This window comes from Canis lupus, chromosome 13 (assembly GCF_011100685.1).
Source record: "Canis lupus familiaris isolate Mischka breed German Shepherd chromosome 13, alternate assembly UU_Cfam_GSD_1.0, whole genome shotgun sequence".
Classification (NCBI taxonomy): domain Eukaryota; kingdom Metazoa; phylum Chordata; class Mammalia; order Carnivora; family Canidae; genus Canis; species Canis lupus.
The window spans coordinates 48,884,347-48,908,720 of NC_049234.1; the positions used below are offsets into that span (position 1 = coordinate 48,884,347).

General features: G+C 35.7%; 1 protein-coding gene and 1 pseudogene across 7 annotated transcripts in view; both read left to right on the forward strand.

The window, feature by feature from the left end:
• The window catches only part of EXOC1 (exocyst complex component 1), a 64,925-nt gene that overhangs the window by 11,948 nt on the left and 28,603 nt on the right, over positions 1-24,374 (forward strand). For 2 of the 7 annotated variants that reach the window (XM_038556148.1, XM_038556150.1), the window contains exons 3-11: positions 3,067-3,197; positions 5,920-6,079; positions 9,379-9,399; positions 10,853-11,040; positions 12,902-13,129; positions 13,333-13,465; positions 14,116-14,225; positions 14,992-15,045; positions 21,270-21,419. In XM_038556148.1, the coding sequence (XP_038412076.1) occupies positions 3,067-3,197; positions 5,920-6,079; positions 9,379-9,399; positions 10,853-11,040; positions 12,902-13,129; positions 13,333-13,465; positions 14,116-14,225; positions 14,992-15,045; positions 21,270-21,419 (1,175 nt within the window). The remainder of the gene's footprint in view (positions 1-3,066; positions 3,198-5,919; positions 6,080-9,378; positions 9,400-10,852; positions 11,041-12,901; positions 13,130-13,332; positions 13,466-14,115; positions 14,226-14,991; positions 15,046-21,269; positions 21,420-24,374) is intronic. The other 5 variants (XM_038556151.1, XM_038556153.1, XM_038556152.1 and 2 more) reach the window with 3 other exon arrangements.
• Positions 16,766-19,905, forward strand: LOC102156746 (annotated as a pseudogene).

The window sequence follows — 24,374 nt, forward strand, 5'->3', positions numbered from 1 at the left end:
TCATTTAAAGCTCTCGTTTCTTTGGAGATGTTGTGCTTAGAAGACCTATCGAGTATAGAAAGAGCTAGATTGAAGTCACCAAGTATAAGTGTATTATTATCTAAGTATTTCTTCACTTTGGTTAATAATTGATTTATATATTTGGCAGCTACCACATTTGGGGCATATATATTGAGGATTGTTAAGTCCTCTTATTGGATAGATCCTTTAAGTATGATATAGTGTCCCTCTTCATCTCTCACTACAGATCGGGGTAAATTTTAGTTTATCTGATATAAGGATGGCTACCCCTGCTTTCTTTTGAGGACCATTTGAATGGTAAATGGTTCTCCAACCTTTTATTTTCAGGCTGTAGGTGTCCTTCTGTCTAAAATGAGTCTCTTGTAGACAGCAAATAGATGGGTCATGCTTTTTTATCCAGTCTGAAACCCTGCGCCTTTTGATGGGGTCATTAAGCCCGTTCACGTTCAGAGTTACTATTGAGACATATGAGTTTAGTGTCATCATGATATCTATTCAGTCCTTGTTTTTGTGGATTGTTCCACTGAACTTCTTCTTAAAGGGGAATTTTAAGAGTCCCCCTTAAAATTTCTTGCAGAGCTGGTTTGGAGGTCACACATTCTTTCAGTTGCTGCCTGTCTTGGAAGCTCTTTATCTCTCCTTCCATTTTGAATGAGAGCCTTGCTGGATAAAGTATTCTTGGTTGCATGTTCTTCTCATTTAGGACCCTGAATATATCCTGCCAGCCCTTTCTGGCCTGCCAGGTCTCTGTGGAGAGGTCTGCTGTTACCCTAATACTCCTCCCCATAAAAGTCAGGGATTTCTTGTCTCTTGCTGCTTTAAGGTCTTCTCCTTATCTTTGGATTTTGCAAGCTTCACTATTAAATGTCGAGGTGTTGAACGGTTTTTATTGATTTTGGGGGGGAATCTCTCTATTTCCTGGATCTGAATGCCTGTTTCCCTTCCCAGATTAGGAAAGTTTTCAGCTAGAATTTGTTCAAATACATATTCTGGCCCTCTGTCCCTTTCGGCACCCTCGGGAACCCCAGTTAAACGTAGGTTTTTCTTCCTCAGGCTGTCCTTTATTTCCCTTAATCTATCTTCATGGTCTTTTAATTGTTTGTCTCTTTTTTCCTCAGTTTCCCTCTTTGCCATCAACTTGTCTTCTATGTCACTCACTCGTTCTTCCACCTCGTTAACCCTCGTCGTTAGGACTTCTAGTTTGGATTGCATCTCATTCAATTGATTTTTAATTTATGCCTGATTAGCTCTAAATTCTGCAGTCATGAAGTCTCTTGAATCCTTTATGCTTTTTTCTAGAGCCACCAGAAGCTGTATAATAGTGCTTCTGAATTGGCTTTCTGACATTGAATTATAATCCAGATTTTGTAACTCTGTGGGAGAGAGGACTGTTTCTGATTCTTTCTTTTGAGGTGAGGTTTTCCTTCTAGTCATTTTGCTCAGTGCAGAGTGGCCAAAAGCAAGTTGTATTGGGAAAAAGAGAAAAAGAGAGGAGAGAAAGAAGGAAAGAAAAGAGAAAGAGGAAAAAAAGGAAAAAAAAAAAAGAAAAAGAGAAAGAAAAAGAAAGAAAGGAAAAAAAGCGGTGGGGGAAGGAAATCAAAAAGCAAAACAAAACAAAACAACAACAACAAAAAAAAAAGAAAAAAGAGAAAAAAAGAACCACGGGGGAGTATCTTCTGATTCTGTGTACTTTAAGTCCTTTGGCTTCCTCTGGAACTTGTCCCTCTAGCTGGTCTTCTGGGGGAGGGGCCTGTTGTGCTGATTTTCAGGTGTTAGCAATTGGGGTAGCTGCTCTGCCCCCTGCCTGGTGCAGGGCTCAGTGGGGGGTGTTTACCCGTGAGGCCCCTGGAGGAATAGCCCCAGTGGCGGGGTCAGCTCTGGAAACCTGGATTCAGCCCCCTCCGGAGCTCTCCGTCTGCAGGGCCTGGAGACTCCGGGGCGGGGCCGCTGATCTGCTCAGCTCGGGGCAGGAGGGTCCTTTCTGTCCTGGGCCCTCCCTGCCTCTGCCTGTCCCGGGGGAGGCTGGATCCTGGACTGTGTCCCGGCGCCCTGTGCTCCGGGGCCTGCGCTGTTGGATTCGCTCCCGGCCGCGCAGCCCCCTCCGCGGAGCTGCTGCCGGAGCCCCCCGCCCCCCCCCGCCCCTGCCCCAGCTGCTCCTGGAACTGCGCAGCCCCATCAGCATGGAGCCTCTTCCTCCGCCCGAGCGCCTCCGAGCTGCTCCCGCCCCGCAGCCCCCTCCGCGGAGCCGCCCCCGAGCCCCCCCCCGAGCTGCTCCCACCCCGCAGCCCCCTCCGTGGAGCCGCTGCCTGAGCCCCCCCGAGCTGCTCCGGGTCCCGCCGAGCGTGCTGCAGCCCTTAGGGAGCTCGGGGCACTCTCCTGGGTGTGCAGTTGCTCTGTTACTGTCCCAGGGAGCCCGAGGGCATCCTCGCCCTCCTGGGGTCTTGCTCCAACTCCCTGCGAGCCCCTTTCCGCCCGGGAATGTTGGTGCAGCTCCTGTTTGCTCTCCTGTCCTGGGGACACTCGCCCAGGCCTCAGCCCGGCTCCTCGTGGGGCTCCTCCCCCTTGGATACCTTTTGTTTCTTTATTTCTTTTTTCCCGTCTTCCTACCTTGATAGAAGCGCGAACTCTTCACACTGTAGCATTCCAGGTGTTCTCTCTTTAATTCTCAGGCCGAATTCATAGATTTTCAGGATAATTTGAAGGTTTTCTAGGTAATTTGGTGGAGACAGGTGATTTGGAGACCCTACTCTTCCGCCATCTTGCCCCCCCCTCCCCCAGTCTTTAGAGTTGTTTTCATCGACCTCATACAATTCTTTCAGAACTGGTCTGAAGTTTTACTTCCCAAGGAACCTGCCTCTGACCCAGTTGTCCGATTTATGTTCCCTTTGATGCTCTGTGCATTCCTCAATCATAACACATATTAGGAAATACTACTCCTGTTCTAAATCATGTACAGGCACCTGACAAGGACACTTGCCATGAGTGGATGAATGGATGAAGAATAAGTGAGTAATATTCCTAATGAAAGTGTGTTTTACTCAACAGTGACAACTGAACGCCCTGTGCAGGTGAAGATGGTCAAAGTCAAGAAATCTGATAAAGGAGATTTCTACAAAAGGCAGATTGCTTGGCTCCTTCGAGACCTTGCTGTGGTAGATGCCAAAGATGCTATTAAAGTATGTTTTTCTTAGTTCTTTGACCTGTCTTCAGAAAGTGTCTTTCATTTTATAACATGATATTATGTCTTTTAAGATCTAAACTTTTTACTATATAATTCTCTGCTTTACCAACTAACCAAGAATTAGTCTAAAGTGTATTATTAAACCTTCTATTCTCCCACTCTTAAATCTCAAGCTACTAAAATAAATCTGTATGTGTGTTTGTTTCATTGTTTTGGGGGTTTTTTTTGAGCCATAGTTATGTTTGTGCACAAGTTATGTACATTAGAGCAAAATAACTCTATATTTCTGTATTTAGGTTGGGTATATTTTGTATAAAATCCTTATACATATTTTAAAGTATTATGAGTAGTTTTTTTTTTAAACCTTCATTGTTTTGGTAAAACCTGGTTCAAAATCATGTGCAATACTCTAACCAAAGTGAGTCTTCCTTAGTTTGTCTTCACAAATGAATGTAGAATCATCAGCTAAGGCAACCAGGCTGGCCTGTTGAGGCCATGGTTTCATATTTGTGGCTCAAGTAAAGGAAGTGATGGTGAGTTACACACCTTATTTTAAGGAACTTAAAGAATAAGATATAAGAATGTAAATATTACAGTTTTCACTGAAGCCACACTCCAACTTGAAGGAGGTTGAATAATGTAGTAATCATGTTAAAGGACCACGTTTATTTCTGACAAGTCAAGGCTTTTCACAGCAATACCCTTTTTTCAAAGAAATGAAGTAGAGATCCTCTGGTGAAATTAGCTGCTCCTTCCCCTTAGCCTCTCTAACGCTGCCCCTCTCCTTCCTCCACAGGCATGTTTTGCATCACACCCATTGGTGATAGGGCTGATAGCAAGGTTTGCATTACCTAACTGCAAGGACCCTTTGATTTAACCCTTCAAGTCTCACACGTTTATTTAAAAGGCACAAAGAAGTAAAAGCTACCTCTGTAGAGCATCCAATAAAGTAGAAGTCTGACTTTACCCTGACCCTGGTACAGACCTCTGGGGATCTGAAAGCTGGACAAAATGACAGGCAGTTGAGTAAAATATTTTCAAATGAAGCAAAAACAGCTTTGCACATCTAGAATATGCAATTCAGAATTCAGATTTTAACAAATGTAGAGAATGCCTTTCTCTGGGCATTCTGGGCCGTTGATTTATCCCTAAGGAGCACCCAAAACACTTTAATAAATTATTTAATAAATTCTGTTACCAGGGGAAAAGATCAAGAGTAGAGACTTTTTTGGTAGGTTTCTGTTTAAGAAAAAATACTGTAAGGGCTTTTTAGAAATGCATCTTTATTAAAGAGCCTTTCCCTTCAATAGTTTTGCACTTTATAACCCCATTGACTTGCATAATTCACTAACATTGCTGATGCTTATTTAAATGCTTTCTCACAGCTGACGCCTCATTGCTAGCTTTCTTAATGGATTTTTTTTCATATTATATAGGCACCTTGGCGTGTGTACACTATATATGGATATAAAACATAAAATTTTTATACATAGCCTAACATTAGCCATTTAGTGTCACACATTGATTTGTGTGAGTGTTGCCACTGGAGCACTCAGCTTCTTTTACGGCATTATGGGAAATATTCCCAAGGAAGAGATAATTTCCCATCAAGTTTTAGATTAGTTGCCAATACTTTTAGGTTTTTTTATATGTAATAATGCAATTACCTCTTTATTGTAAATGCAGATTTTTAATCTTTTGATGTTTCTGTTCTGCTTATGAGCTAATTAGTAGTTCCATGCTACCATAATATGATTATTTTACCAGGTCAAGTCCTGATCCCTAAATTATCCCAGCTCTTTACAGTGAATGTCTGATATAATTTCCCTTACCCTTAAGGCATTCATTTACATTTTGTCCCCCCTAAATGATATTTTGAATTAATTGGATATATCATTAGCCTTTCATAGAACATTAAGAACGTTTGAATCTATTTTTAATTCCTTGGATGTGAAGAAAAGCATACATCCATAGGTTTTCATTTTTTAGATAGCAGTCAAGTGATCCTACATTCACGTAGGAAATATCATCCTGATATGAAATCACTGCTGCAGTGTGACTTAAGAGAAGCATACTGCACTTCTCCCACAGGTTGAGCTTCTTTGTCATTCAAAAGACAAACATTTTTTAATTTGAGGCTAACCAGCATTTTTTATTTTTGAGGCACCTTTAATCATTCTCTGATTTCAGAATTGAAAACAGAATCAGTCCCTGCTTTCACTTCATTTGTTCTTGGAAACTACACTAGGATGTAGATTGTATTTTTTTCTCATATGTTATAATAAGAAGCTTACTAAGGAGTTAGTGCATTATCAAAGAAGATGTATAACTTTAAAACCCCATAGGCAATTTAAAAAGAAAAATTAGGTCCACATCAAAACTGGAGACCATTGTCATCTTAGAGACCAGGAAGCTGGGACACAAAGCTTTTACCTAGATATCCTATACTTCTACTCATATACTTAAGGGACATAGGAAGGAAATTACTGAAACATTGTGGTTTTTTTTTTTTAATCCAGCTTCTTTTGGGAGATAAAGTTTTTCCTGTATATTGAATTCTCGAACCATTCTCTGTAAGTCATTTAGCTGATTTTTAGTGGGTTTTTTTTTTTTTAAGAACAGCTTCAACTTCTTTTCATTTTATTGAAATATAGACTTCATAATAATGAAAAAGGGATAAGATCAAAAACAGTATCTTTTGTATATTTTTATTTCAGGAAAATCCTGAATTTGATTTACATTTTGAAAAAATATATAAATGGGTTGCCAGCAGCACTGCTGAAAAGAATGCATTTATTTCATGCATTTGGAAATTGAATCAGCGATATCTCCGGAAGAAAATTGATTTTGTCAATGTTAGTTCACAGCTCCTGGAAGGTAAAGTTAAATAAAAATGCTAATGTAAAATCAAGTATATCTAAAGTGAATATATAATTTGACATTACTCAAAATGATTAGAACACTGATTCACCTTATATTGCAAAGGAGTTGAAAAGTAATTTTTCTTAATGTAGGACTGATACTCGTTCGTTATGGAAATTGATATATTAAATAAATAAAAATTACTTATAAACTTAATCCTCAGGGATGATTGCTGTTAATGTTTTGTTAGATAGTTCTCTAGTATTTTTTCTATGCATATTTAAATCCCGTAAAAAATAAATTCACATTCTGTTTTCTAACATACTTTTTCTTATAATGAACATTTTTCATGTTATTAAATACTTACCCTAACATTTTTAGTGGTACCATAGTATTTCTTTTTTTTTTTAAGATTTTATTTATTTATTCATGAGAGACACACAGAGAGAATAAGAGGCAGAGACACAGGCAGAGGGAGAAGCAGGCTCCATGCAGGGAGCCCGACGTGGGTCTTGATCCCAGGTCTCCAGGATCACACCCCCTGGGCTGCAGGTGGCGCTAAACCACTGCGCCACCAGGACTGCCCAGTACCATAGTATTCCATTATATGAATATACCTTAATTTGTTTAACTAATCATTTATTTTAAAATTTCCAATCTTTACCTATTTTAAATAATTTTGACATGAATATCCTTGTGGTTGTATTTTTGTACAGAGTGTAAGTATAGTGGTTAAGAACATCAGGTCAGACTGTTTAAGTTCAAATCCTGGCTTTGTCACTTACCAGCTATATGACCTTGAGTGATTCTATGTTTCAGTTTTCTTTATCTCAGAAATAGAGATAATTAGTAGTATCCACTCCATAGGGTTGTTGTGAGGACAATTAAATTAAATATGAATGTAACAAGAACAATGCCAGGTGTATAGTAAGTACTTAATAAATATTAGCTCTTATTAGATTATCAGAATAAAATCTTTAGATGTGAAGTTAAATAAGATATTTGTGATCAGTGTACCTTCAGGGATGTTACTATGGATTATTTTGTGTTACAAGATGAAAACTACTGTTATTCATTAAAAATATACAATGGGATTTTATTCTTTTAAAATTTCTTTTATGAAGACATAAATATTGTAAGAAAAATGGTCTGTATGCCTTGTGGATACACTTTGTGTTGTATTCTTGGTCCCAAAGAAAGCAGTTGAAATAAGAGCTAGTATGCAGATGAAGAGAGTTGTTGTTCCTCTTTATTAATTTAAAAAAAACAGATTTATTCCAAATAATATATATTAGAAAGAAAACTTAGATTTGTCCTAAGTTATATTGGCTTTTTTTTTTTTTAAGATCTTATTTATTTATTCATGAGAGAGACAGAGAGAAGCAGAAACATAGGCAGAGGGAGAGGCCGGCTCTTCGAGGGGAGCCAGATGTGGGACTCGATCTCTAGGCTCTGGGACCATGCCCTGAGCTGAAGGTAGACACTCAACTGTTGAGCCACCCAGGCGTTCCATATTATTAGCATTTTAAAATAGGAGCTTCATTTTGTTCGGTTGTAACGTCTGAAATAGCCAATATTCAACCATTTTGACCTATAAGAATGGCCATTTCAGATGCTTCAAGCTATTCATTTACTTAGCTACCTGACTCTGTCCTTTTTCTATTCTATTTTACTTAATCCTTTTCTGTTTGCCTGTGAGTATTTCCCTCAATTATAGTATTCCTTCCCAACACTTAGTAGTTAGTAAACCGTTATTGGTTTCAGATTTGATGTTTGAAACTGGCAGAGGCAAGTCACATATGTCAGGCCCTGTGCCCCTCCCCTGAGTGAAGCCCTTGTGTAGGAGCTCTTGGGGTTGCCATGTCACTAACATTTTAGACCTCTTGGCAATTGAGTATGTTGAAGGAATGACCTTTAAGAAATTGATAGTAGTTTTTCATGCCTTGAATAGTGGTTTAATTTGTTTTGAATGGCTTTTATTTTATTTTACCATTTCAGTGTTGAACATTTTGATGAGGAAATGACAGCTATTCTGTTTTTAAATATGCATATATCCAGAGGTTACTTGTTGCCTACCATGTGTTTTAAACCAATACATTTCATTGAGTCAACAGAGTAGAAAAACTACATAGCCTACTTGATTTCCCTCCTTAAGAAATATTATTGGTAATCAGTGAGAAGAATTTTTAGAAATAAGTGTCTAGTTAAAAAAAGCATTTAATTTTTTAAGGCCTAAAGCAAAGTAGATATTTTCATGTTTACAAAAGTAATCCCTAATTCAGATCAATTTTAGGAATACTGTGAAGATCCTTAAGGATCTCACTTTGAAAATCATTTTCTATATATCAATAACTGTTGCTTTGGTTTAGTGGAGTTCAGAGAATAGTTTTATTAATGTCTGCAAACTTATTTTAATGTTTTAATGGATTTTGATATCATAGCTGTTGATTGACCTTAAAAAGATAATAAATATGTCTAAGCTTTAGGTGATGTTAAAAAATGAATAAGAAATTATCATCATCTACTTTTTTTTTTTAATCAACATCTACTTTTAAGATAAGTAAGATACTTCACTGTGAATGCTAACAGTGGCAACTCTAGTAGTTTTCATTGGGGTCAATTGAGTGTGCTAGTAAGTGGGGTTTCTCAGCAGAAGGTTTTTAAGGTTTTGTTTTTTTTTTTTTTTTTTTTTTTTTTGGTTTTTAAGGTTTTTAAAGGAGGATTTTGTTAGCATTTGAAGTGAAGTCAAGTTTTTGTTTGGCTTTTTCTTTTTCATTCTTATAGCCAGGTTTTAAAAAAGAAATCTCTTACTTGAATCCTTAAAAGCCAGCTGGAACAGATACCTCATGTGTGTTTTTTAAAGTTGTTTTAATCTCGTCCTTTCTAACAGTGTTTTATGACTAATCTATTGTGAGATAGTGTCTGGGTAAAGTTTTGGGGCCTTGAGTGAAAATAACTAGACTAAATGCATGAGTCACAGCTGACCTAAAAATAATTCTCAGGAAGTGATCTATTTCCCAGTTTTCTCCAAGGACTAGTCAGTACTGTTTCTTAAAAGAAAGTAAAAATAGTAAGATACATGTATTTTTAGTCATTGTCAGAAAAAGAATAAGAGAATTAACTCTGGAAATTTAGTTTCGGTGGATCTTTCCACTTTGTAGTTGATTTGGACGTTATCTTTTAAACTTTGATGTACCAGAAGTTCAAATGAAATATGGGTAGTATTTAAAAATTTTAAATCTGTATACTTTTCTACCCAGCTAATATTCTTTGCTTACTTTCCTCTGCTTTTTTCATACCTTTTTACTCTCCAGAACTGCCTAAAGTTACAGAAGGTGCGTAACACCTTTTCTTCTTATTCTATTCCATATATTTTTTATTACTTGCCATTGTTATGTACTGTTGGTTGCATATTTTATGAAATTGTGCATAGGGACAAGTTTATTACCACAGAATCCATATAGTAATAAAATTAATGGTAAGATTAATTATTGACTTCCAGAGGACTGTTTCATGGAAGAGAAAATACTTCTGAAGAAGTTATGATCATATTTATTTATTTTAAATATCTGCTTGTGTAAGGAGCTGTACAGGATGATTTGGTCAGTCCCTGCCCCCTAGTGGCTAATGAACTGGCAGATATGACAATTTGACATTGCCACAGTGAGCTAAAATGGACTCGATCAAAAGACAGAGAGCTAGATGATGTCTGTGTAAAGAACTATCTATATATTGTAATCTGTAATTGCCTATACCAAAAGTTTTATTCCCCTCTTTTTCTTCCCGGGACATTATCTAAATCTGCCTAATTATCATTCTTAAGAATAAACCATTTATTGCTTTGACAATTTGTTTTATTCCTAGAACAAATTAAATATGTCAAGTCATGCTGAATGTAAATATTTCACCTTCATACAAAATAATGAATATTTAAAGTGTCCAGAGGTTATTATTTAAATCATGTCCCATTAAATTTATGAAAATCAATAACTTTATATATAGAGTTTCAGTTAGGGGGTAAAATTATTTTTTCCCTTTTACCTCTCCTAACCTCAAGCTTTATGTAAAATCCGACAAGCCAATTGTATTTTCTTAAAAACTTGAACTGAAGCGTTTGTCCAGCAGACACTTTACATTTGACTTCTTGATCTTTTGTTAAAAAGCATGAAGACCATTTAACTTTTTGTAATTTCAAACAGCCATGTTTTGTTGTTCTTGTTGCTATGGACTTGTTAAGAAAACTTTTATACCTGATCTTTAGAAATGTTATCAATACATGTGAAATTTTTTGAAACAAAGAAATGGAAAACTCATATAAAATTTTTAATACCCAAAATAAATTATGAATACATTTTTCATTTCAACTAAAAGTTATTAAAAAAAAAAGTAGGACAAAAAAGAACAGAAGAAAAATGTTACCTGGGGAAAAAAAAGAAAGCAAATTATTTTTTATGTGTCCTAAATTCATAGTCCTTGTTTTGTTTCTGCTTTTGTATTTGTTTTTGTAGCTTAATTATGTTTTGGGAAATTGTCCAAAGTCTGTTTTAACACTTATAAGTAAGTGAATTAGACTGCATGCTTTGTATTTGTTATACTAAATGTTACAGTAAATATAATAACATATAAAGTTTTTCACAAAAATAAGGGTTTTTTTATATTCTGAATCATTCTTTCCTATTTTTCAGCCACTAAATGTGACCTGTACTTATAACTAGTCAGTTATAAGTCCCGTGTTATTGTCCTTCCTACTTTTTTACTCCTTTCTTTTTAATTTTTACCCTCTTTAAGAGTCTGTTCCAAGTGGAGAAAATCAGAGTGTGACAGGAGGTGATGAAGAAGTAGTAGATGTATACCAAGAGTTAAATGCAAGAGAAGAGCAGGACATTGAAATAATGATGGAAGGCTGTGAATGTGCAATTTCTAATGCTGAGGCCTTTGCAGAAAGGCTGTCCAGAGAGCTGCAGGTGCTAGATGGGGTAAGACCTTTTTATAACCTGTGAATGAATCATACATAGTAGATTGAAAAGACTGGTGATATTCAAGTTTTATTGCCTCAGCACCTAAGCCTTTATAATGTGATTCTTGCCATCTCTTTCTGTAAGCACATTACCAGATGCCGTATCTTTCACTGCTCTTGTTCAAAAGACAGAACCATTCCTTCTAATCGGGTCAGTGAAGGCAGTTTGCTGCAGTGGGGGACTTGGGGAGGTTCTTGACACGAAGTGATGGAAGTGAAAAGTAGCCAACCAGAAACCAGTTTGGGGATTGCTTCCCCTCAGCCCCTGAAATATCACAGGACAGTTCAGTGCAAAAGTTCACATCATTTTTGTGGTTTGAAAAAAAAATAGGTACAAATTAGAAATAGGAAAATTAGTTTGAAGTAAGTGAATTATTTACCCAGAAGGAGCAAAATAAGTGAAAACAAGGAGCCAGGGGAAAAGGATGTTTGGCTCCTCTGCTAAAATGTTTTGGGATGGCTCTTTTTCATTTGTACACAAGTTTCTGAGTCTATAAACTAAATGCACATCTTTAGAAAGTAAAAAGCTAATAGACACAGCTAAAAATAACACCACTAATGTGAGAAAAATCTATAACAAGAACATGTGCTATTTTTGTTTTGTTTAGACAAAGTAAACATTTAAGAAAAACCTTCAGAGAATGAGAAGTATTTTTAAAGACTTAAAGAATTTGGTATTTTATACATGAAAGGTACAGAATTTATGAAGTTGAACTCAGGCCCAGAGATTATACAAATAGTCCAAGTTTATAAGTTTATAAAACTCACTGGAAGCTAAGTCTAAAAGAAACTTCAAGATGTTAAGGTGGAAATTGTCCTGACAGGGTTGAACCCCACGTCTTCTACTGAAGAGATCTATTTAATGACCCTGAGCCCTGCTGACTCTTACCATTGGGCTGTACTTACAGTTGAGTTATTCTGAATAGCATATAAAATATGTGTGAAATTACAGTATCAACTGTCCAATGAAATTCTTTTCATTCCTGGTCCAAGTTTTTTCCTCATACCCAGTTACCTGCCTTCTTTTTTTTTTTTAGTTACCTGCCTTCTTAGTGTGGCTTAGTGGTTTATATTTTCTTTTGTAATTAATATTGGATATTTGTTACAAGTTATCATGTTGCTTCCCAGTTTTATTTTGGATTTGACAGCTTCCATATTTCAGGAAATTTAGAATCAATAGTCAGAATCACTTAGAAAACAATGATAAGGGGATGGTGGTTTGTTCCTGTTTTGCCTGGAAAAAAACATACAGTAATTGCAAATGAAAAAGAAAAGAAAGAAGACAAAAGAAGGAGCTATCTTATGGATATATAGTCTGTGCTCATGTGGTCATGGCTCTTCCACATCCTGTAAGTACCAATTGTACTACAGTTATGAATTAGTTCAGTGTATCCTTCAAAGACTGGTATATCACTGCTACCCTCTTGACTAAGGTATTACACAGGTGATTATGCTTTTTTTTAAGCCTTTTACAAAAACGTAAGTATAGAAAATTTTTATAGCTGGTAGAATTGGAGGTGTCAGAAATGGTAATATGTCAACACCAGTGATACAATGTGGGGCAGAACCCTACTTGTACAATCTGGGGAAATATAAAATACTAAGAAATGGTCCCTAACCTTGATAGAGAGGCAAGTGTATCTTCTTGAAACACTGTGTAAAAAGGGAACATAAAGATAGAGTGATACACTAAAATAAATATGTAGATGCATATCAATCTTTGTTACTCACCTGTCAAAGGGATTTAGCAATATTTCATCTTATGCTTCTTTTATACATTTAAATAATATGAAGAGTTACTCTTGTTTTTCACTTTGTAGGCCAACATCCAATCAATCATGGCCTCTGAAAAGCAAGTGAACATTCTGATGAAGTTGCTGGATGAGGCTCTAAAGGAGGTAGATCAGATTGAGTTGAAACTGAGCAGTTATGAGGAAATGCTCCAAAGTGTAAAGGAACAAATGGATCAGATCTCTGAAAGCAACCACCTAATTCATCTTAGTAACACTAATAATGTAAAACTCCTCTCTGAAATAGAGTTTCTCGTGGTGAGTATTTTGTAAATTGCCACCTCCAACAAAAACCAAAAAAATCTAATAATATATAAAACCCTATTGTAAACATTTATCAATTTCCTTATGAGAGTAAGATTTAAAATAATTCCAAAGACCTTATGATAGGCTTGAGTAGCATGTTACTTGTAAATTTCCTGAAATCACATGTGCAAATGGTATATTTATATATATTCTAGAACCACATGGACCTGGCCAAAGGTCATATAAAGGCCCTTCAGGAAGGAGATCTTGCTTCTTCTAGAGGCATTGAAGCCTGTACCAATGCCGCTGATGCCCTTCTGCAGTGCATGAATGTAGCTCTTCGTCCAGGTATGTTCATTAGAAATGATAAAATCTGACCAAGGATCTGAGACTAAGCCTGTAATTTGCTATAAAGCTTTTAACAAGAAATAACGTGGGGCAAGTGGTTTAAGGTGACTGTAGTATTAGGTCCTCAAACTAGTTTCACTTCTTTCCGAACATGCTTCTTTTGGCACTAAGAACTTTTTCATTTCAGTTCCTATGACTGATCATCAGTGACTCTAGTTAACACCATGATTTTTCTTTAGTACTATGCACAGACCTTGCACAAAGTCAGTGTTTTGATTAGACCAGAGAGCTGAGGTTCTGTTAGGTCAGTCATTCCAAAAACTTGAGTTTGCTCAGAATCATGGAGAGGGTTTGTTAAAACACATATTGCTGAGCCTCACCTCCAGATTCAGTAGGTCTGGGCCAAAGCTCTAGTATCCACATTTCCAACAGTTTCCAGATAATGCTGAGGCAGGACCACACTTTGAGAACCATTGTGTTCTACCATTTTCTTCTCTTGCTTACCTTTTTTATAAAGCAAATGAATAAATCAATAAAACTTTGGGTTCTTCAAAACTGAATGAAATATGGATACTATTATAAATGTATTCATTGAAGATCAGAGAAATCCTTTTACCTATTAAATCAGTCAAGAAACGTTCTGGTTTCAGGCCATGACATGCTGCTGGCAGTCAAACAGCAGCAGCAGCGTTTCAGTGATTTGCGTGAGCAGTTTGCCCGGAGACTGGCCAGTCACCTCAACAATGTTTTTGTTCAGCAGGTAATTTTATTTCATTAATAAAAGTGGCATGTTTCTGTAGCTTTTTTATATATTACTTTAAACTTAAATTTCCACAAAAATTGTAATGTGTTTAATTGGGACCACAGTATATTCCTTCACACATTTATCCAGTTTTGAGATTTTTAAGTATTTACTCATAGATGTGTGTTGGCCCTCAACTGCTTCCTTAGTTAGGCAGTCTAGTTCCTTGCAGCTAAAACTGTCTGATTCTAGAAATCAAATAAATCAAATAATTATGCTTACTTATTAAATATACCATTTATATGTTCTTTATTTATAAAAGTACATCCAAACTTGTTACATATTTGCTACTTGGCCTATTTTATTTTTCAATATTTCGAGATGAGAACCAGAACTTGATTCAATATTTTAAATGTTTCATTGGCTGTATGTATTTTCATATGAGAAAAATAAGTATCACTCAGTTGTTAAGTTCTATTTGATTTAATTTTATATAAACCCTTTGTCTACATTTTTATATGGAAAAGGAGGTTGATAGCTTAGGTTGTGGCAATAATATTAATAATATTAAGAGTACTTTAGCAGGACTTGAATAGAAGGTATTTTAATCTGGCATAAGGATTAGGTTTCTTATGCTTTTCATCTCTTATTAAGGTTATTGAACAAAAAAAACTGCGAAATTTCGTTCATCAAGAAATGCTGTCTGAAACATTGAATTCTTATTTTGTTTTCGCTTTGCAGTATTCTAAAACAATTGTATTTACTATATTTTATTTCCAATTAGTTTACTCAGGCCCTCCTTCAACTCTATAACAGGTCCTACTTTCTTTCGGTGCCTGTGAGTACATCAAATTTGGCTCAAGCTTCTCTGATTTTTTTTTTTTTTTTTTTTTTTGGTCTATAAAGTTTGCTAAACTTAACAGCAGCAGAATCTTTATAGATTATAACTTTACTGACTTAAGCTGCCTGTTAACCATATTTATAGCAGTTTTTTAATGTCCCATAGCAAAAAGGTTATTTTGGCCAAAAAGGCATTTCATGTCCTCTGCTTGCCTCTCTCTTCCTGTCGTTCTTTCACTCACTCCTTCATTTATTTAGAAACATTTTACCACGTGATTGGGATGCATACCACCCATTTTCTTAGGCTAGGTGAGGAGCTGATCCTGTCCTCCAGTGCCTCACAGTCTAGGAGAGGGAGGTAGATATACTTAGGAAGGGTAAATATTATCATAGTGGTCACATGCGCGAACATAAAGGAAGACCATCTTAGCTGAGGGTGTGAGGGAGACACTGGGGAAGACTCTCTTTACGTTTCACTTGACCTGAAAAATATCAAGAAAAAAGTAAAACTAGAAGTCACATAGGTAATACTAATCACATTTTTCTTACATTAGTACTTCAGTGATAGCTATGTCTGCCCAATTCTGTAGTTTTAAAAAATGACATTGTTGATAGTTATCCACATTTGTAGATGGCATTGAAATGTTGGAATGTTACTGTAGGTAAACAGTAGTCCTTTCTGCACCCTTCATTGTTTGTTGTAACATGCAGTTAATTTATGATTTTGCTTCCTTGCCTTGGAAACTAATGGCTTTGTTTACTATGAATGCTTCCAGTTCTGAAAATCTAATACGTATTGTTAAATGTGAATGATGCATGTTAAAATCCAGAATGTTGCAACAACCTAGGATGTGCTGAAGAAAGTGGGAGAGAGTGTCTCAAGTACAGAAAAGAGATTGTCCCCCTTGGGTTCTGCAGAGACCTCATAATTCTGTCATTGTCTCTTGCAATATGCTGAGATCTGATTATGCACTGAACTAAAAGTACAATTGGAAAAAACTGAAATTGTAGGGGTTTTGCTATATGCTTAAGTTTGGGAATTTTTCTTTCAACATATATTTATAGAAACATCATAAAATAAAGCCTATAAAATATACCACCAGTATTCAGTTCATTTCACAAAAATTGTTTCTTTAAGAATGTTTTACAATTTCCTAAACATAGGTTAATGATCTGTATTTAAAAGCTGAGAAATAATTGATTATTTACGATCAATTTTTGTGATGTTTGTTGGAACTTTGCTCAGACTTTCTTTTTTAAGACAATAAAAATAAACATGTCATAATACAGAATCTTGAGAATTTACCCAACATTTGAAATGAGTGCATTTCTGTTGGAAAATTGGTTAAAGTGGTTAAGAGTACAAGGGACTATGGTGGAGCCAAACTTCCTGGAATCAAAACCCTGACTCTCCTACCTCCTAGATGGGTGACCTTTAACATGTTAATTAACCTCTTTGTGCCACAAATTCTAGTAACATATACACTAATGAAAATTTATGATGCATTTAGTTTATAGAAAATGTGTCTCTCTTAGATTAATTTGGACAAAACCTGCCATATTATTTTTAAATTATGTTAATCATAGTTTTGCTATTTTTTAAAGATTGATTGATTGATTGATTGATTGATTGATTGATGAGAGAAAAAGAGAAAGTGCCCAGGAAGTGAGAGGGAGAGAGAATCTGAAGCAGATTCCATGCTGAGCACAGAGCCTGCCTTGGGACTTGATTGCACAACTGCAAGATCATGATCCCAGCTGAAACCAAAGAGTTGGATGCTTAACAGACAGAGCCACCCAGGCACCTGAGTTTTTCTATTTTTGAAATAAGGAGAAAAGTGCTTTGCAAGGTTATTGTGAACATTAGAATCTATACCTATAGAAAGAGAGAGCATGTCAAGCATAACAACATTCAGTAGATTGTTGTTACTTATTACTTATAATAAGAAATTTTATTTTTTTAATTTAAATTCCATTTAATTAACATGTATTATTAGTTTCAGAAGCTGAATTTAGTGATTCATCAGTTGCATATAACCCCAGTGTTCATTCCATCAAGGGCCCTCCTTTATGCCCATCACCCAGTTACTCCGTCCCCCACCCACCTTCCCTCCAGCAACCCTCAGTTGTTTCCTATAGTTTAGATACAATAAGAAACTTTAAACAATGTCTTATTTTTTTTAATATATAACGAATAAGGTGTGCACATGAGAGGTCTAGAAGTGACAGTAGCCTATATTAGTGATTGAATTAAACAGTTTAAATGCTTAATTTTCCTATTTTTATAGTTATTTTAGAACCAATTTCTCTAAATTTTCTGTTAGCACTAATCACATTTAATATCTTAATAGTAATGATTTGAAGGTAATGATGTTCTTCATAGAAGAAGGCAGTTTTTCAGGTGATAGTGATCTTAAAATGCTATTTGCAAAAGAAAGTTTTGAATAATAACATATATGAAAGAGCTTTATAAACTGTAAAATCCTTTACTTTTTTTTTTTAATTTTTTTTTGAACATTTTAATTTATTTATGACAGTCACAGAGAGAGAGAGAGGCAGGGACATAGGCAGAGGGAGAAGCAGGCTCCATGCACCGAGAGCCCGACGTGGGATTCGATCCTGGGTCTCCAGGATCGCGCCCTGGGCCAAAGGCAGGCGCCAAACCGCTGCGCCCCCCAGGGATCCCTGTAAAATCCTTGACAAACAGTAATTACTTCTTCCATTTTTGGGGGAGGGGAAGGTTTTTAATTGAAGAACTTTCCTGACAATTAAATAATATAACTTAACACGTAATGGCATGAGTAAACAGTTGCAGAAGAACATAAATGATAATTTTGAGTCTTGAAACATTGAAAAAAATTAATGAGAAAGATTGGGATGATAAAAGATGTCTAATACTATATTAATAGAATTTTAAAAATCAGCCTTTGGCAACTATCATGAGAGATGAGGTATAGTCTAGTGGTAATAACTGTTTTTTAAAAAATTGTTAATTTTGTTCACATCTATTGTTAGTCTTTACTTCACAAAAAAACATGTGACCAGGCATTTTAAATATGTGAATAGTTACATTTTTCAAAACTGTATCTCTTAGTCCACAATGATTCTTTTGGGAGGTGTGATTGTTTTATATTTTTTTTGATTGTTTTATATTTAATCAGCCATCCAAAAAAGAATGTTCACACAGATACATGTTCCCTATGCAGAACTCTTGGGGTCAATTATGTTTTTAGAATTTTTCAGACTTTAGTAAAGTAATATAGTGCATATACTATAGTACTTTCTCTCCAAGAGAGTCTAGAACACGGCCTGTGATTAAGCACACAATATTCCTACAGCAAAAAAATACGAATAGTCATTCCAAACACTATAAATAGCCTCATGTCAGTTCAGGTCAAGTTTTACCATTAAAATAGATTTGGCACCAAATTTAAATGGAGTTTTTAGAGCTTTTTGTATTTTAGAATTGCAGAAAAGGATTACCTTGTATATAACATGTATAATAGCTGTGAACTTGTGTTACCTCACCCTTTCTGATTCTTATTTTGAATTGGTTAGCCTAATTTTCTGATACTTTTCTGCTATCTCTGGCCCAATTTCCTAAGTAGATATCAATAATCTTAATCAAGTGATATCAGTAATCTTAATTTTAAATCATCCTTAATCTTAGAAATATATTGATAGTTCTATTGATTGGTTTTATATGGAATTTCTGTATAATGGATCCTTATTTTTTTATTATCTCCATTTTAAACTGGGGATGTAATCTTACAGGAAGAAGAAAATTCAACAGGCTGATTTGAAAACTTTAATGAAGAAGGAACTCAAATTATGATGGTTTTAGTACTTCACATGTCTTAGACTCCTATCTTTCTTGCTTTGTAATTCCTAGAGAATTCTTCATGTCCATAGATCAGGAATTTTTTCTGCATACTCCGTGGTTAAAAGAAATTGTTAGAGCACCATGCCTAAGTTTTATTGTGACTACTGCGACACATACCTCATCCATGACTCTCCATCTGTGAGAAAGACACACTGCAGTGGTAGGAAACACAAAGAGAATGTAAAAGCCTACTATCAGAAATAAATGGAAGAGCAGGCTCAGAGCCTAATGGACAAAACAACCACTGCATTTCAACAAGGAAAGATCCCTCCTACTCCATCCTCTGTTCCTCCTCCTGCAGGGGCAGTGATCCCACCTCCCCCTAGGCTCCCGGGCCCTCCTCGCCCTGGTATGATGCCAGCCCCCCATATGGGGGGCCCTCCCATGATGCCAATGATGGGCCCTCCTCCTCCTGGGATGATGCCACCTGTGGGAGGCCACATGCCAGTGATGCCTGGGCCCCAATGATGAGACCTCCTGCCCGTCCCATGATGGTGCCCACTCGGCCAGGAATGACTCGACCACACAGATAAGGAGAGACAGGAACCTCTTTATATTCATTTTATATTACTTGTTCTACTTCACCAGGAGATCATGGTGCTGTGACTCTGGGTGTTATCTAACAGCATGACAAGGAAGACTTGCTTCCCCTTCCTATCAAAGAATAGTTTTTGCAGGGGAGTAGTGGGACCAAAAAAAGGGGGGGGGCAATTTTCATTTGTATTGTGAAATGTGAAAATAAAATTGTCAACTGCTTTAGTTTAAAAAAAAGAAATTGTTTAAAAAATTCATGACCACTATCTTATTTTGTGTATGTAGTAAAACATATAAATTAGAGGAAAGAAACTCTTAAATTAAAAGAATTTAAATTCAGGGGCACCTGAGTGGCTCAATCTGTTAAGGTCTGACTCATGATTTCAGCTCAGGTAGACATCTCAGGATCATGAGATAGAGTGCCACATCGGGCTCTGTGCTCAGCATTTGTGCTTGAGATTATCTCTCTCCCTCTCCCTCTGCCCATCACCCCATGCACTCTCTCTCTCTCTCTTTTTAAATAAATAAAATCTTTAAAAAGTAAACATAGATAAAAGAATTTAAATTCAGGATATTTGTAAACTAATTTATGTCAGCTAATATAACACATATATAATCAGATTTCGGTAACTTTCCTAGAAAATGAGTTAACCAGCCCCAAAACTCAATCACTGTATCATTTTAATAGAATGCTAAAAAATAACTTCTGACTGGGCAAATTAGATTGAGTCAGAATGACATTGAATAAATCTATCTTGTTTTTTCCTTCCTTATTCTTGGGAACTTATGTTTTCAAAGGGAATCTACTCCTTTAGTCTTTCAATCTTCATCTCTTAGACACTGGCTTTGATTTCCATGACAAATATTGACCAAGTAGTAGAGAAAGAGAGCTAAATTGTTTCCAAAGAGAGCTGGGAAGATTTTTATTGTGTTTGTTTGTTTGTTTGTTTAGAAACCAATAATTAGTAGGCATTTGCAATTTTTCAGTCTAGCTAAATGATTTTATTAGATATGTTTTTAAAAGAAAATAGAAGGGAGACTCGACTGAGGTTCCAGTTCTGACATCCGGAGTGACCTGAATAAATCACTTAACCATTTAAGTTTCAGTTTCTTCTAGAAAATAAGGTCATTGGATCAGATGGTCTTCCAGACTTATATTTTTCAAAACAAAACTCACGATGCATCATCTGAGACTGACTCATAATTTATTTATTTACATAAAAGTTTTGTCAGCATTTTAAAATAAAATCATATGTAGTTATTTAACAATTGACTAGAAAAACTAAAATTACATTATTATTAAAGATTATCCAGGAAAGCCCCGGATATCATCATCTGCAGTGCTTCTCAGTTCTAAAATTCTGTATCCTATATGTCTTTATTATTTTAAATATTGTAAACTAATGGAAATACCATAGATATAGACAATACATTTTGAATGACTTCTATATTTGCTGTGTTTCTCAGTACAGTTGTATCATGAGGTTTATTTACTTAGTAAGTTGTAAAATAATATGGTGTGGGAGAAACAAGTTTGATTAAAAAATTCATTGTCAATGCCTTTAGAAGATGAAATGAGTAGTTGATTTATCAGAGTGCCATTCTTGCATGTTTCTGATTATTTTATGGTGATGGGGTTCAGTAGATTTATACAGGATGATAAAGAAGACAAGTAAGTACTCAGTTTTTATCTTTCTATCTTCTTTTGCTTTTCTTTGACTGTATTTGGTCATTGTTAAGAGTTTTCAATTATAGCATGTTTCTTTTACTGTCAATGTGTTTATTTACTTATTTACTCACTGTAGGGTCATGATCAGAGTTCAACTCTTGCTCAGCACTCTGTTGAACTGGCTTTACCCAATCATCATCCATTTCATAGAGACTTGCTTCGATATGCCAAGTTGATGGAGTGGCTAAAGAGTACAGATTATGGAAAATACGAGGGACTAACAAAGGTATGAGTTTGATATCAGTTACTCACTGAATATGGCACATAAGCTTCTAGAATCGAGAGGTCGTGTATTTAGTTCTCCAAGTGACATTTGAAGTACTGTAGTACCTTCTTAGCAAAGCAGAAATTAATTGAATTTCTGAGTGCTCATTAACCAGGCACAACATTTATTTTATTTGCTTCAGTAAAGAAGAACTAAATTTTGAACTTCAGTTTAATACAGTGATAGGCCTTAAGCTTCATTCAATTTAATTAAATGCAATAATTATTTCCTGAGTTTCTTAATATGCAATAGAAACTAGAGACTATGAAGATGTATAAGTGAGGTGTTTGCCCTCTAAGATTTGATAATCTGTTTAATTAAGCCAGTGCAGAGTGCCTCTTTATTAAGCATTTCACTATTCCAGGCACACAGGGCCTAACAAACAAGCCCAACTTCTAAAGAGCCTTACATAATAACTGGGAAGAACAGTTATACTTAAAATAATCAGCAAAAAATTAAGTGCTAAACTGAAAATTAGTTTAAATGCATGTCAGTTTAAAAAAGAGAAATCTCCATCCTAAAGCCATGGGGGGAAACTTCATGGCAGAAATTGGACTTGAACTAAGTTTTGAATAATGAATGGGATTAGATAAACCAGAAAAAGGAGAAAGAGCATTCCAGGGATGAGGAACAAGGCATGCAGACAACAGTGGGAAAATACGCCCTTTTGTCAGGACAATGAGGATGCAAGCCTATGAAGCAGAAATTTCATATTCTGGAAGCAGAGAAGAATTTTGTTGAAAAGATGAGCCATGAGACGTAACAGCATTGCTCCTCATACATGGAAACAGACTAATTGAGGCAAATTAATTAAGAACCTAGTATAATAATTCGGATGAAATGAACTCTGAACCAGGAAGATAGTGGTTGGAACAGAGAATAGAAACCAAAAGAGAGAAAAAAAAATTTAAAAAAGAAAAGAAACCAAAAGAGAGACTCCAAGGATAGAAGAGACAGGATAATGCCAAACTTTGTAGGCTTGGAGACTAGAAGAGCAGTGCCAGGAAACATCAGCAATTGGAGAAGATGAGTCATTCATTTATATATGAATTGAGCACCTGTTATGTTTTAAGTCATTCATTCATGTATGAAGTGAACCTGTTATGTTCTAAGTGCTAGAGATACAGCACTGAAGGAACGGGCAAAATGCTTGCCTTGTGCATTGTTTTGGTGGAGAAAGACCGACCAAAAAGCCAGTTGTATAGTATGTCAGAATGTTCTGCTGAGTGCTTTGGAGAAAATAAAGCAGGGAATGCTGGGACTGGGGGAAGGCTATAGTTTCAAATAAGACATCATGAGTAGAAAACATCTGAGCATAGATTTTTAAAATGAGCAAGAGTAAGGGGTGTCTGGCTGGCTCGGTTGGTAGAACATTTGACTCCTGATCTTGGAGTTGTGATTTTGAGCCTCATGTTGGGTATAGAGATTACTTAAAAATAAAATCTTAAAAAAAAAAAAAAAGGATGAGCAGTGGGAGTTTCTTGGGGAAAGCTTTCCAGGCATAATACAGGTGATCTCTGGCAAGAGAGCATGCAACAAGAGCATGCCTGTTGTACTGGAGAGCAGCAGCAAGGAAGGCAGAGTGGTTGGAGCACAGAGGACCAGGGACAGGACCTTAGAAGGAAGGTAGGAGAGGAAAAGTGGGGAAGGGACCATATACCATGGTAAGGATGTGACTTTTACTGTGAAGGAGATGGGAGAGGGGGTTTTGGTGGGCTTTGAGCAGTTCAATGACGTGATCTGATTTAGCTCTAATAAATGGCCATTGTGGCAGGGAGCCATGGATACAATACTTTTCTGGCATTTCTCTTGTGACCTTTAGTATTGGAATTGATCATGTCACTTAGAGAGCTAAAGAATTGCTACCTAATTCAAATATATAAATAGCTATATTTATATATTGGACATAAGAGCAGTTACTTAAAAATCTGAAATACCCTTGAAAAACATGTAAAATCTTTTAAGTTTTTATGAATTTGGAGTTAAAAATTAAATAATGCATGTTATTTTAATAATTGGTAATAATTTAATTATGCAGAAAATATAACTTTAAAAGATGTTCTGGAATTGGAAAGAGTGATGTGTTATATTTCTTGGAATGGGAACAAGAATATTGAGATTGTTAATATAAAAGCTCTTCCCTTCAACCCATGTACTTATGATCAAAAATTTCCTATCATAATTTAGCAAAATCATCTTATTTTTTGCTAGCAAAAATTTTTCCTAGTTTTATTCCAAAAGTGATGCTCTCTTTCAGAGTGTTTTATAATGAAGATTATTCTCTCAGGAAGCTAATGTTTATACATGAACCCACTTTATCTTCATACTTACTGAAATAATTATTATAACTTCCTCTTGTGTTAGGCTCATGCTTCATCAGAAGGCAGAGGATTAGGTAGAAATTTATGAGAACTATGATGGTAATAAAAAAGCAGATTGTACATTCCTATCAGTGTATCACTATGAACATGTTTGGCAAAAGGACATTCTTACTTATCAGTATATGTTTTTTCTTCAAAAGTGCCTTTGTTCACTTAAAGTGAGATCTGGCTCCCTTAACTTCCAAACTGAGATCATAAGAAAGGGGACCTAGACCTTGGTAAAATAAATAATGTTTTTAAAGTATAATTTTAAAAATGCTTTTCAAAAAGACTATAAGTATCCCTAGGTGTTTATATACATCTTATCTGGCCAGCTATTTTAGGTAAGATTACTTTTGTTCCTCAGAATTAGTCTTTTAAGTATTCTGCAACTCTACTGTTGTGTTATATTTTGTTTTGTTTTGTTTTCATTCAACAGAATTCTGATTTGGAGATATCTTAAGGAAAAATATTTACAGTACTGGAGTTCTTTGCCTTTTGAAGTTTTAGGAGGATTAATATTTTGAATAATTAAACATTATTATATCTCCTTAAG